The 14,126-nt window shown below is 47.0% G+C and overlaps 1 protein-coding gene across 1 annotated transcript in view; it reads left to right on the top strand.

Annotated features, from left to right (window-relative positions):
* The window catches only part of TPD52L1 (TPD52 like 1), a 957,427-nt gene that overhangs the window by 196,849 nt on the left and 746,452 nt on the right, over positions 1–14,126 (top strand). Inside the window, exon 2 of the mRNA XM_078648935.1 lies at positions 3,122–3,234. Within this exon, the coding sequence (XP_078505061.1) occupies positions 3,122–3,234 (113 nt within the window). The remainder of the gene's footprint in view (positions 1–3,121; positions 3,235–14,126) is intronic.

The following is a 14,126-nucleotide window of genomic DNA, read 5'->3' as shown; positions in this document are numbered from 1 at the left end:
TGCCCTGCTGAACTTCTACCTTCTTAGAGACTTTTTGCTGAAAATGTTTCTAAGTCTTAAGGTAAGAACAGACGGAGCCCAATCCATTTTTTGTATCCAACTCGCATTCCATCACGATCGGCCATGTTTTTCAACTTCGACCTGGTCTTGCATGACTATATGTCTGAGGTTGGTGCTTTGATCCTTTAGGAGCTAGTTTTTACTTTAAGCTTTAAAAATCCATAATTGCAGTTCTACTGATACGATTTTTGTCTTTTTGGTGTCAAATAATTTGCTAACATTTACTCTATTTTGCTAAATTGGTGTCAAATTGTCTGTGTCCTGCATTTTTTCACTTTATTACTGTTTGTGTACTGCATAACTACTTCACATATTGTCTCTTAGTTAAGCCTGACTGCTTTTGTGCCAAGATTCCAGAGAGTTAAACACAAGTTCATTTAGTGACTTTTGCAGTTCACGCTGACATGGATTATGGATGTTGCTTGATTAGAGTTAACACCCTACTCAACCAAGAACCCAAATTCTCACAGACCTAATCTAAAATTGTCTTAGAAAGGGACTCTTTCTGAAAAGTAATTCCAAGAAGTAGTAACTTTCTCATTTCATACGTTTTGTTCACTTACTAATTTGCCACTATTTGCTAATTCACAAAGAATTTCCATAAGTATCAAGTCTAATCCTGCAAATCTTCACAATGGTAAATACCTAAAACGAAGATACCTGACTTTCACCCCATTTCTATGACTTTAGTCATGCAAAATGTTCTCCTGAATATCTTAGGCATGTACAGGGACATCAAAATATATTTTTCTGGTTCATTTTTGTTTTCTCCATTATAAACATTACTCCAGTGAATGCCACAAATGTTGACACTCTTTTGTGAATTCCAAATTGAATGGCGTGCTTCCCACTTGCCATTTTCTGTCTAAGTTAGGTGCACATATAAGTGTGGCAGGCACACCTAATTTACTATAAGCCTTATTCCGAGTTTGACAGTCTTCTTCTGGGACAGCCGTTGAAGGGGGAGGGAGGCATGCAGCTCCCTCACGGGCTTATTTTGACCCAGAGGACCCCATCTGCCAGGGACCAGCAACAGATTGAAAGAGATGGGGGAACACCCCCCCTTCTCTGGGCCAATTTCTGCCCGGGGAACCGATCCTGCGGGGTTGGGCATCATGTTTTGGGGGAGGGGGCATGCAGCCCCCTCCCCTGGCCAATTTTACCCTAGAGGACCTCATTCCCCGGGGTACCGGTACAGTAAAGGTGAGTGCCTTGGTGCACATCCTTCATAGTACTGTTGGATGCTGCGGTGGGGACCCCCTAGGCTCCCACGGCCCCAGCCAGTTCTCTGCATCCAGCAGGAGCCTGCATTTCTCCTGCCTGCTGGAGCAGCTTCTAATATTGCTCCCTTTGGGCAGTAGCCATATTTAGATCTGTTTCCCTGCCACTATGGGCATGGAACCAGATTGCAAGTCCGATCCCAGCAGACAGGAGCATTTTTGAAGCTCCTGCCATCTGGGAGTGGACTTGGTGTTTGCTCCTACTAGGCAGTAGATTTAAAAATGGCTCCTGTCAAGCAAGAGCAAACACAGGTTTCCCTGCCTGCACTGCAACTGCTATGTCTGGGGTGTGGACATCCCGGGACTTAGCTACTGAATTAGTCTCTGGGGTAGGCTTCCTGGGGCCATTGACAGTTCATGGAGGGGGGCACGCGGCCCCCCTCCCTTAAAGGAATCGGCTCAGGGGGAGGTCTCCCCAGGACCTTTTCAGTGTACTTTAGTTATTCTTATCAATGAGCAATCACAGGAAATGCCAGCACGAAGTGATTCAAAGTGTCTTGTTGTGTCTCAATGTCAGAAAGTTCCTCATTGAAGATCAAAGTCAAAGATCACCACAAAAGTACCTACCAAACCAATTAAACTGGGAAAGTCGCTTCCTTTAGTGTCATTAACATAGTAAACAGTAGGACAATTAATTTATTTTTTGAGGACTTCATGTTTGTCTGTCTTTTGAAATGAATAGGAAGGTCAGTAACTGTACATCATTTTTTATTTCATTTATTTCGAATATTGCAAAACGTCACTATTGAGATGACAGTGCATTTGACTGGAATGTTTGCATTAAGGCCCGGATTCTGAGCTGCTGGATGAGACTGATTTGTCAACTCACCCAGTAAAAGAGAATAATGTTTTTTTTCTGTGAGCTCAGCTGGGAGGGTTGTGACACTTCAAGAGGGACTCCAGTAGTTATACTCAGTGTGGGGATCACTTACAATTTCAAGTGTTATCCTTGAGAATTAAGAATTGCCTCCCGAATTTAGTGCTTTTTTACCTAAATTCAACACACATCGGAAATTGCCATATTTTTCGATCTGGTACATTTTAGCAGATTTTGAACTACTGATATTTACCAGTGAAAAATGGTGTGTCATGTGGAGGGTGCGGTATAGATGACACCGTTCATTCTTTCGATCTGTTTGCACATGGATCGGAATTTATGGGCCCACTCAGAATCTGGACCTAAGAACAACACCACATAATTAACAACATTTGGATATTTTTCAGAATGACTTGTCATATATGAATGAAGAACCAGTGACCCTGACTTTCATAAATATTACAAAAGTGCATTGAGACAATAAGCTATTTTATTTTATTTTTGTTAAGTGCGACCATGCCCTGAACTACATTGTGGTGCTGGAAACGACAAAAACATAAATTAACTCCTTCATCTCATTGAAAGAGTATGTAGCAAGACCTTTAACGGTTTGCAGAAATATAGGAGATCTTGGATAGAAAAGAGAAAAGGCAGTAATGGTGGCTGTATTATGCAAAGTCCTAAGCAATGCGATACAAGAGAAACATACCATATCGAAGACGATTCAAAGGTTTTATAAAACAGGGGCACTAGTGACCGATTACAAATATTAATAGATACATTGCACAACTGATAAACAGGCAAACATACCAAAAGGAAAAACTTTTACTTTTTTATTTGCCGAAAAAAAATACAACTGCCTGTTGACATGCTAAAGATTTATTTTTTTAAACAGATTTAATTTAATCCTTTGGTGAAATGAACACTCTGAATTGATTTTGAATTCATTTTCGTCTCTCTCCAGATCTGTTGGAGACCCAGCCCTTGCAGGAAGCGGATGAAGAAATGGCTACCGATGCCGACTTTCCCATTCTCTCGGAAGAAGAAAAAGAAGAGCTGAGTGCAGAGGTGGTGCAGGTGAGGTTTGGCAGCGATCTTTCTTTCTCGCGTTATTACTTTCTATTAACTCCCCTCCTTCCCTGCATTTGAGGGCTGTTATTAGCAGCGAACAAGATGCACTTATAATGTCTTTAAGTAAAATCGTTATCGACTAGAATAGTTTAAATTGGTTCATGTAATAATCGCCCCCTTAAACGAGGAGCTGAAATTAAAGGCTGTATCACTTAAGAAATAAATGTCTTTTTAAGGTAAATCACCTATAATTTAAAGTTCTATAATTTAAGCAGGAAGACTGCCAAGTATAGTTTTTAATGCTTTTATTTCTTGAATAAAGGCGATGTGCACCTAAAGGCAAGAAGTCATTTGGCCTATAAGTAGGCTTGAGTTAAATGATTTTTTGTGTCATGAAATACAGCACAATCCAACCTTTGCAAATAACACCTAACTGTTTTTTGTGTTGTTGTTTGATTGTTTCGTGTGGAAGGATGGGTAAAAATTCTGCACAACTTGTGGAATTCTGTAAAATTCGCAAAATTCCACCCAGAGTGTGACATTTACGAAACATGAACAGTACAAGTGTATCATTATAAGAAGAGAGGCTTTGGGCCTTATTTCCTGTCGGGCTTCAGTGTAATAGAGGATACTAAACAATACTTCAGTAGGAGGCCCTGCCATAAATCAGACACGGGCAACATGGACCCTTAAGGCTGAAACTGGACGGATTTTCAGGATCCCCACGTGAGATGTGGCATGGATCAGGCTGTGATGGGCCCTGTCTAGCCTAAGTGCATCAAGATCAGAAGCTGAAGTAGACATCCTATGGCTAAGGGTGTCCTGAAGCCTTTTGTTCATATTTTATGGGGTTTCTGGATTTGCACAAACCCAATAGCGCTAGCATATACAGCATGAGAACAAAGAGCATAGGCATTTCCGGACCATTCTTAGTATACATTCTGGGCTGCTGAGACAAGGCTTCACGAGAACTACGAAGGTTTATTTACATACCACCCACAGAGAAAGGAGCAAGGCTTCGAAGCGGAGCATACAATGTGCTTAGAGCCTCGTTTGTTGGTATACATTGTGGAAGGGCGATAATTACGTTTCATTTTCTTTTCCAATATGTAATGATTGTAGAAAGGTTTTGAAAGGGAAATAAACATTTGTATTGCATGGCATGCTTTTCAGTAAAATTCAAACACATTTTATTCTCTTTTTCCAATGAATTGAGGGAGCGAAAAATTCGACAAGAAATATCAAAAAGGTTCACAAATGTGGATTCCCAAAATGTTCTTTATTGATATTATTGCAACAGAGATGAGGGCGATCAGTTAGTAGTACATCTTCGTTGTTCATTAGTCAATACACATGTCAAACAGCCGACGCGTTTCGTCCAAACATGGACATCATCAGGGCTCTTCCTTATATGCAATTTGAAAAAACGAGATTCAGTTTCATCAATCGTAAAGTCAATAATATCGACGGCAATGCAACATAATTCGAAATCTTCTGAAAGCAATATTTAATTAGTATCCTTGCCTCAAACTCCCGTCCGGGAAAATATTCCTCCTATTAAAGACCACAATATTAAGTGATATTCTATTCAACAAGTCTTCAAAGAGATGCTGTTCAATAGTTTGAAAAAGAACTCTATCTTATCTTCATTCATTCATCAGCACCATACCTTGTAATCGTGTAAGTAGCAATTAAATACGGGGAGTCTCGGCAGGCGACATCTGGCGTCCTATCAGCCTAGTGTGCCTTATTCTCTCTCTCTGTGTTACATGTTATTTTCATTAATGAGTGTTGGATTTAGCTCACTTAACACTGCTGGGCTGGTGTAGGCAAAGTCGCGTGGGTCATCTCCTGAAGCGTTGGAGAAGATGCATGCTCTGTGTGGGGAAGGAATTTATGGATGTGACTTTGTACATTTGAAGTAAAATTCAACGGATTGAATAAAAGCCACTATCTTGCTGTGGGGTTACTTCTTCCTCCTCTTCTTTTCCCCCTTTCTTATAATAATAGCATTAATTATGCAAATAATAACAATAATAGTAATAATAATATTATTATTATTCATATCCCTAGTCATATTCCTCTTATCCTCATCAATAATACTACTACTAATAATAATGAGAATACTAGTAATAACAATTATTTATATTCTTATTATTATTAACACAATTATTACTTTATTATTCTCATCAAAATTACCGTTATTATTATTGTTGATATTAATAATAGCAATACAAATGGTTTCCTGTAACATAGGGGTATGTATTGATGCTCTAGCATCCTCAAGTCCTTCAACTGTGAATTCTCATCCAATAAATGCAGACTGTGTTGCCTGTACACTTTGGAGTATTGACTTCACAGCAATATTTGTGCTGCTAAAGAAATACCTCAATGCTGATTCTTGATATTAAACACTACTCAAGCCTCCTTTCTATTGCAGGAGCTGTCCACTATTTCCCATTATGTTTAAAATAATAAAACCTTGTTTTTAGGTGGCACTTATTTAGTTACAAATAAATTGTCTTTATGCAAACTGATCTGTTAAACTTGTACAATACATATTTCTAAAACATACATTAGAGGGGTTGACAACGTAATTTTACTAAGATTTAATATCGGCAAATCCTATTGCCACATCTACAAAGTTTATAAAAGGCAGCCTCCCTCCTCTTGGATAGCTTGAAACATCAATTTAATGCCTGTAAGCAAAGATTGTGTTGTATATGCCCCATAAATTCCAGCTCTCAATGCAATCCGGATTCCTGTAAAGACTTTTTTTTCATGAGGAAACCACCTTCTTGTTTGTGGGTTCCTTTAGGATATTCTCTTATGCCACTGATGAATGGCCCATTATACCACCAAACCAACCTGTATCATATAAGGTAGAACAGTCTCCATTTCTTCCACAGGATACATTTCTGTCATAAACCTCGGTAGTAACGTTTTTTTAGGATCTCACTATTCACTTTTAATAGCATCCAGAATAAATTGACGAATTGAAAGATCCAGATTAAGAGGTTTGAAAAACTAAGGCAATACTGTACCTTGAGCGAAGGATAACTTCTCAACCGGAAGAAAAGCCCTTTTTTCCCTGATATGGACAATGGACGCATGCATTTACTTCCAGTTGAAATCTGGGGAGGAGATGAGTAATCACTGTCTGATGAAATATCGAAGCAGTAAAAGGTCTTCCACAAGTGTCTTATTAGGCTCCTTATTAACCCCTTTAAAGGAATCATCCTAAAGAACATTCAACGTTTCCAGAACTATACTCTCCTCTTCATCTTCCTCTACCCTTCTTGCGTCCTTTAGGAGAGGGAGATTAGGCCCCATCTCAGAAGGAGGATGACAGAGGCCTAGAGGGAGAGATGTGATGCCTCTTAGCAGAGTGTTTTCCCATCGCTCCCCAGGGATGGGAAACTGCCAGAATAACACAGAAGTAAACAATCACAAAAATAAGGCACTAGCAGGATGAATCGATAGAGTTCAAACAAGAGGCAGACATAATATTTGTTGCCTCAGTGGTGCAATGGACACCTTTGGAATTGAATCGTTATTATTCTTATAATCTATGTTGAAATTGTAGTGAAGGCATTGTGGTACTGCAGAAAAGGAAGGCACTTGCAAGAAACATAATTCTCTTATCAATATTTAGTTGTTCTGGTTAGGCCTCCGAAATAGTCTGAGAAAGCATAGACATCTAGGTAAACAGTGTATCCTGAATGACGGACAATAAACTTTGTTGGTAATGTCTAAAGAATAACACAGTGTAATGACTGTGCCAAATCAAGAAATTAAGATTACCGGTAATCGGGGCATTTACAATTTAGAGCAACATTTTCCATGTTATCTTTGACTCTGCCTGCCAGTCCAAGGATGAGAACAGGAAGCTAAATCCTTCATGAAACTGAAACATGTCTGATCTAAAAAAACTGTCTGATACCCTTTCCAATGACAGGAATTGATCTCCATTCCCCAATGATGAATAAAATCAATAACATGGAGGATAGTTTTTCCCAAGATATTCTAAATCCTTCCTGATGAAAGCTGATGAGCCAATCAATCAATCAATCAGGTCATTTATAGAGCGCACTACTCACCCGTAGGGTCTCAAGGCGCTGGTTTGGGGGGTGGGGGGTGCCGTTACTGCTCGAACAGCCAGGTCTTGAGCTTCTTCCTGAAGGAGAGGTGGTCTTGGGTCAGGCGCAGGTCGGTTGGGAGTGAGTTCCAGGTCTTGGCGGCCAGGTATGAGAAGGACCTTCCTCCTGTTGTCGCTCTTCGGATGCGGGGGACGGCGGCGAGGGCGTGGCTGGTTGATCTGAGGAGGCGCTTGGGGGTGTAGAAGTTGATCCGGTTGTTGAGGTAGCTCGGGCCTTGGTTGTGTAGGGCTTTGTGTGCGTGGGTGAGGAGACGGAAGGTGATTCTCTTGTTGACCGGGAGCCAATGCAGATCTCTTAGGTGTCCGGAGATGTGGCTGCGTCGGGGGATGTCGAGGATGAGTCTGGCCGAGGCGTTCTGGATCCGCTGGAGTCTCTTCTGGAGCTTGGCAGTGGTTCCGGCGTAGAGGGCGTTGCCGTAGTCCAGTCGGCTGGTGACGAGGGCCTGGGTGACCGTCTTCCTCGTCTCAGTGGGGATCCACCGAAAGATCTTGCGTAGCATGCGCAGGATGTTGAAGCAAGACGAGGAGACGGCGTTGACTTGTCTGGTCATGGAGAGGGAGGAGTCCAGGATGAAGCCCAGGTTGCGTGCGTGGTCCGTCGGTTTGGGTGCGGTGCCCAGGGCGGGGGGCCACCAGGAGTCGTCCCAGGCGGAGGGTGCGGAGCCCAGGATGAGGACCTCCGTCTTGTCCGAGTTCAGTTTCAGGCGGCTGGTCGTCATCCATTCGGCTACCTCTCTCATCCCTTCATGCAGGTTGGCTCTGGCGGTGGCGGGGTCGTTGGTCAGGGAGAGGATCAGCTGGGTGTCGTCGGCGTAGGAGATTATGTTGAGGTTGTGTTGGCGTGCGATGGCCGCGAGGGGGCTCATGTAGACGTTGAAGAGGGTGGGGCTCAGTGAGGATCCTTGAGGGACGCCGCAGATGACTTTGGTGGCCTCTGACTTGTACGGTGGTAGGCGGACTCTTTGTGTTCTTCCGGCGAGAAAGGAGATGATCCATTCCAGTGCCTTGTCCTGGATTCCGATGTTGCCGAGGCGCTGTATTAGAGTGCGGTGGCAGACGGTGTCGAAAGCCGCAGAGAGGTCCAGGAGGATGAGGGCCGCTGTCTCTCCGTTGTCCATCAGAGTTCGTATGTCATCGGTGGCAGCGATGAGGGCGGTCTCGGTGCTGTGGTTCGCTCGGAAGCCAGACTGTGAGGGGTCGAGGGCTCCGTTCGTCTCGAGGAAGGCGGCCAGCTGTTTGTTGACGGTCTTCTCGATGACTTTGGCCGGGAACGGGAGGAGCGAGATGGGACGGTAGTTCTTGAGGTCGGTGGGGTCTGCTGTGGGTTTCTTGAGAAGAGCGCTGAGTTCGGCGTGCTTCCAGCTCTCAGGGAAGGTGGCGGTGTCGAAGGAGGTGTTGATGATGTCCCGCAGGTGGGGTGCGATGACAGCGTCGGCCTTGTTGAAGACGTGGTGGGGGCAGGGGTCAGTCGGAGATCCGGAGTGGATGGAGTTCATGGTGCGGATGGTGTCTTCGGTGCTGATCGGAGTCCAGGTGCGGAGGGTGGTGGTGGGTGGCGTGGTTGCGGTTGTGGCTTGCGTTGGTTGGTTGCTGAAGCTGTTGTGTATGTCCGAGATCTTGTTGTGGAAGTAGGATGCGAGGGAGTTGCAGAGGTCCTGCGACGGGGTGATGTCATTGTTTCCGGCGTTGGGGTTGGAGAGCTCTTTCACGATGTTGAAGAGTTCCTTGCTGTCGTGTGCGTTGTTGTCCAGCCGGTCTTTGTATGTATTTTTCTTGGTGGCGCGGATCAGTTGGTGGTGTTTCCGGGTGGCGAGCTTGAGTTCCCTTCTCCAGACTTTCTCGAGGGCTCGACAGTTCTTCTTGGAGCTCTTGAGTTCGTCGGTGAACCATGGTGTTTTTCTGCTGCAGGGTCTGCTGGGCGGGGTTCTCAGAGGGGCGAGTTCGTCCGCGCCGTTGTTGATCCACTTCGTGAGGTTGTCGGCGGCCTGGCTGGGGTTCGCTGAGCTGGCGGGGGGGTGCTGGCTCAAGGAAGCGGTGAGCTGGTCGGCTGTGATCTTGTTCCAGCTTCTTCCGGCAACCTGTTGCTGGTGGTGGTGGGTCGTCGTTCTTTTGAAGGTGAAGTGGACGCAGCTGTGGTCCGTCCAGTGGAGTCCTGTTGTGTGGCTGAAGGTGACGTCTTTGCTGGATGAGAAGACAGCATCGAGTGTGTGTCCGGCGAGGTGGGTGGGGGTGGTCACCAGTTGCTTGAGTCCGAGGTTGGCGAGGTTGTCGAGCAGGCTGATGGTGTTGCGGTCGCTGTTGTTCTCCAGGTGGAAGTTGAGGTCCCCCAGGAGGATGTAGTCGGCGGAGGGGAGGGCATGCGGGCTGACGAAGTCGGCGATGTCCTCGCTGAATCGTGTGCGTGGGCCCGGGGGTCGGTAGATCAGGGTGCCTCTGAGGGTGGTCTTCGGGTTGGTGTGGATCTGGAAGTGCAGGTGTTCAGCGGTGGTTAGGGTGTCGTCGGTGTTGGTCGTGATGCGGATGGTGTCTCTGTGGATGATGGCGATGCCTCCTCCCGTCTGGTTGGCGGTGCGGTCCCTCCGGATGATCTTGTAGCCCTCCGGGATGGCGATGGCGATGTCTGGGGCTGAGGAGGCGTTCATCCAGGTCTCGGTGAGGAAGGCAACGTCAGGGGCGGTGGTGTCGAGGAGGTTCCAGAGTTCTACGGCGTGTCTGTGGATGGAGCGGGTGTTGAGCAGGATGCACTTGAGGTGGTTGCTGCTGATGTTCGGCTTGGCGAGTGCAGGTGCAGGGTGAGTCCGGATGCAGGTGAATTTGCAGGCGTGGCAGCTGAAGGGTCCGTGGGTGTGCTTCGGGGCGGCTTGATGACATCTTGGGGTGCGGCCGGTGTTGAGTGCGATGAGATCGGCGGGGTTGTAGGTTCGTCGGGTCGGCTTCCGTCGGTGGGGGCCAGGGGTCCTGGCCCTGGGCGCGGACCAGGCGCGGACGGGCGCAGACGGGCTTACCTTTGGCGCGCCTTCGGCGCACAATCGGCGCGCCCGCTGCGCGTCAACGCTGCGCGTTCGCACGGTCGCCATTTAAGGCGAAGTGCGCGGGTGGGCGGAGCAGCTGGGAGGCGGGAGCGGGGAGGGAACAGAAGAAAAAAGGGGCGTGGTCGGCGGTGGTGGCGGGAAGCGGGGGGCGGCGAGGGAGGCGGGAAACACGAAGGAGGGCGGGCGGCGACTACGAGGAAACCAAGCACAGAGGGGAGTCAAAGAACACACTAACACGGGCAAAACTGTGAGAAGCAAGCACAAATGTTGAGAAGGACACTTAGTATGGGCAAAAACAACGAGGGAAAAAAAACAAGCACAGATGCTGGAAAAAACACTTTGAGATGGGCAAAAACAACGAGGGAAGAAAAACAAGCACAAATGCTGGAAAGAACACTTTGAAATGGGCAAAACAACGAGGGAGAAAAAACAAGCACAAATGATTTTGCAAACAGGACAGAGCAACGACAGCAGGGTCGGCCGGCAGCGCGGCTGGCAGCGAGGCAAGGGCACAGCAGGGGGGCGCACGCAGCAGCTGGTGGCCGTGCGGCGCGGGGGTGTCCCACAAGTGGGTCACACTCACCTGTGTCGCACGGTCGCCTTTTAAGGCCAAGTGCGCGGGTGGGCGGAGCAGCTGGGAGGCGGGGAGGGAACAGAAGAAAAAAGGGGCGTGGTCGGCGGTGGTGGCGGGAAGCGGGGGGCGGCGAGGGAGGCGGGAAACACGAATGAGGGCGGGCGGCGACTACGAGGAAACCAAGCACAGAGGGGAGTCAAAGAACACACTAACACGGGCAAAACTGTGAGAAGCAAGCACAAATGTTGAGAAGGACACTTAGTATGGGCAAAAACAACGAGGGAAAAAAAACAAGCACAGATGCTGGAAAAAACACTTTGAGATGGGCAAAAACAACGAGGGAGGAAAAACAAGCACAAATGCTGGAAAGAACACTTTGAAATGGGCAAAACACCGAGGGAGAAAAAACAAGCACAAATGATTTGCAAACAGGACAGAGCAACGACAGCAGGGTCGGCCGGCAGCGCGGCTGGCAGCGAGGCAAGGGCACAGCAGGGGGGCGCACGCAGCAGCTGGTGGCCGTGCGGCGCGGGGGTGTCCCACAAGTGCATTCTCTTTAAACACTCACTTCGACTGGGTCACATAACAAGACACAACTCCAGGGTTGGACAAGGGCAGAAAATAGGCCTGGGCACCAAAATGAAAGTGGCTCCCATTAGTGGATAACCTAGCTAAAAAGGGTCATGTTTGCAAGTTGGGGCAGTTTTGAACTTCTAAAGATAGGCTGCATATGTCTTTTGTAAGGTATGGAAGACTGCATGAATCTGAGTTTGCTCCAGACCAATGTTTATTTTATCATCTTGTTAATCAACTGTGAAAATCGTCCCAGTAGACCAGAAAACAGGTCCACAGACAGTCAGCTAAAAACGGATCGCGTATCGGTTATGAGCCCAGCGGGCACTGCCTGATTACCTCATAGGTCAGTCGGACCATACGCAACTTTACCACATTTGTGGTGCCTCTCTGAAACATATAAAAGCATTTAATCTGGGAGTTTGTCAACTGTAAGTACTATAAGTAAATAATATTGATACTTCCTCATTCAGGATATTTACTTCACTGACTTTGGAAGCATTAAAGGCTGAATTTGCCTTGCCATGATTCAAACGCATGACTTTCAGTCATTTAATATTTTTATAGTTTTTTAATTGTCAATAAGAATATACTAATGTAGATAGAATAAAAGTATACTCAAAGTCTATAGCATTACTGTTAGAACTGGGGGTCTCCAGTTAGCAGGGATAGGTACCACTGTCCAAATAGGGACCCTTGCTTCTAGTCAGGGTAAGAAGGATACACTCTTTAGATAACCCCTGCTCACCCCCTTGGTAGCTTGGCACGAGCAGGCAGGCTTATCAAAGGCAATGTGCTAAGTATTTGTACCAACACTCACAGTAACACAGTGAAAACACCACAAATGGACTCCACAACAATTTAGAAAAATAGAAGTATTTTCTAAACTAAACAAGACCAAAGCGACAAAAATCCAACATACACAGTTCAAGATATGTTTTTTAAAGAGTTCTTAGTGGCTGCGTCAAAATAAGCCACAGTTGCGTTAGAATAGTTCACAGTTGCGTTACGTTTAGCCAACAGTACCTTTAGATGCGCCAAAGTCCCGAAAACAGAAGCTGGTGCAGTGGAAAACAAGCGGTGCGTCACTCCTGAGACCCTGGGGAGGCGATGCGACGGCCTCGCTGGACGCAGCGAGCGTGTTGCGACAAATCCGGTCTGCATGGGAAGGAAGGCGATATCTTGTATGGATTCCGGTGCGTAGTTCCTGTAGGGAGTGTCTCGCAAAGGCACGATGCGACGATCTTCGGGACGGCGACGATCTCAGGTGCGGCTGCAATGTGCGGCACAGCGTCGATCTTCTCCTCTCGCGGCCCCTCGATGCGATGGCTCTGCGACGATACTTGCAGCGACGTGATGCAGCCCGCAAGCAAGACGTGCGGCGATCTCACCCAGCGATGACATGCTCTGCGACGATACTCGCATCGATGGTACTTTTCCCGCACCAGAGCGATGCGTTCCGCAAGCGAAGGATGTGTCGTTCTTCCAGGCAACAGGCACTGTGACGATCTCGATCTTCGCGGCAACGGGAATTTCCTCGCACTGACGGGGCTGCGCTCCGCAAGCGAACAATGCGTGAAAATTTGCAGATAGTCTTAGTGTATTGTTCTCCAGCTTTCCAAACAGAAGGCCACAACTTCCAGATGCTCCTCAGTCGGATTCAGCACTCAGGAAGGGCAGAACTCTCTCAGCAGAGTTCAGGGAAAGCTGGCGGGGGGGGTCCTTTTGTTCCTGGGACTTCTTAACAGGAGGCCAGCTCACAACAGGCCCTTGGAGATCTCTTCAAGCCAGGGGACAAAGCAACAACAGAGTCCTTCCCCTCTCCTTGGCAGCGAAGCAACTGCAGGTCAGTCCAGCAAAGCAACAGCAGGACAGTCTTCCTTCTTCAGCCTTCTAGCTTTCTCCTTGGCAGAGGTTCCTTCTTGATTCCAGGATGATCTAATTTTCTTTAGTCGGGCGTCCTGTACTTATACCCCTAAAAGTCTTTGTTCCCTTTGTGCGGGAGGGCTCCGAGCCCAGTCTGAACCAGTTTTGGGTGTTCCTTGAGCACTTTGTTTTTCTGGCCTCTCCTTTCCTTTCAGAGTTAGGGGCAGTGTCGTCAGTCGCCCAGCAGGAGGTGGAGCCAACATTGTGGTCCAGGTGCCACCCCCTCCCACCACTCTAGATGCAGATGGAGCTATTCAGCACAGGGATGGCCCACTCAGCCTCTGGGAGCCACCCAGCACCTGTCACTCACAAACCAGGCAGTCAATTTACAAACAGGCCAAGGCATACAGAAAGGTCAGACAAGAGAACAGCCACTTTCTAAAAGTGCTGTTCTCAAACACAGGATTTAAAAACAACCTTTCCTAAAATATGTGTTATTAAATTCTGAGTTCTGGGATACCATACTTTATGTCCTATCTTGCTCCTATGGGAAGATATGCCGGTAGCCACTGTAGCCAGCATTCCCCATGATAGCCTGTGGGCAAGATAGCCTTACAATAGTGAAAAAGAAAAATGGCGTAATTCACTACCAGAGCATGTCACCTGCACGAGTACATGCTCTACCTGTCACACA

This window comes from Lissotriton helveticus, chromosome 6 (genome assembly GCF_964261635.1).
Source record: "Lissotriton helveticus chromosome 6, aLisHel1.1, whole genome shotgun sequence".
Taxonomy (NCBI): Eukaryota; Metazoa; Chordata; class Amphibia; order Caudata; family Salamandridae; genus Lissotriton; species Lissotriton helveticus.
Note: the sequence above shows the minus strand (reverse complement) of the source record. Positions and strands in the feature narration are given on the sequence as shown.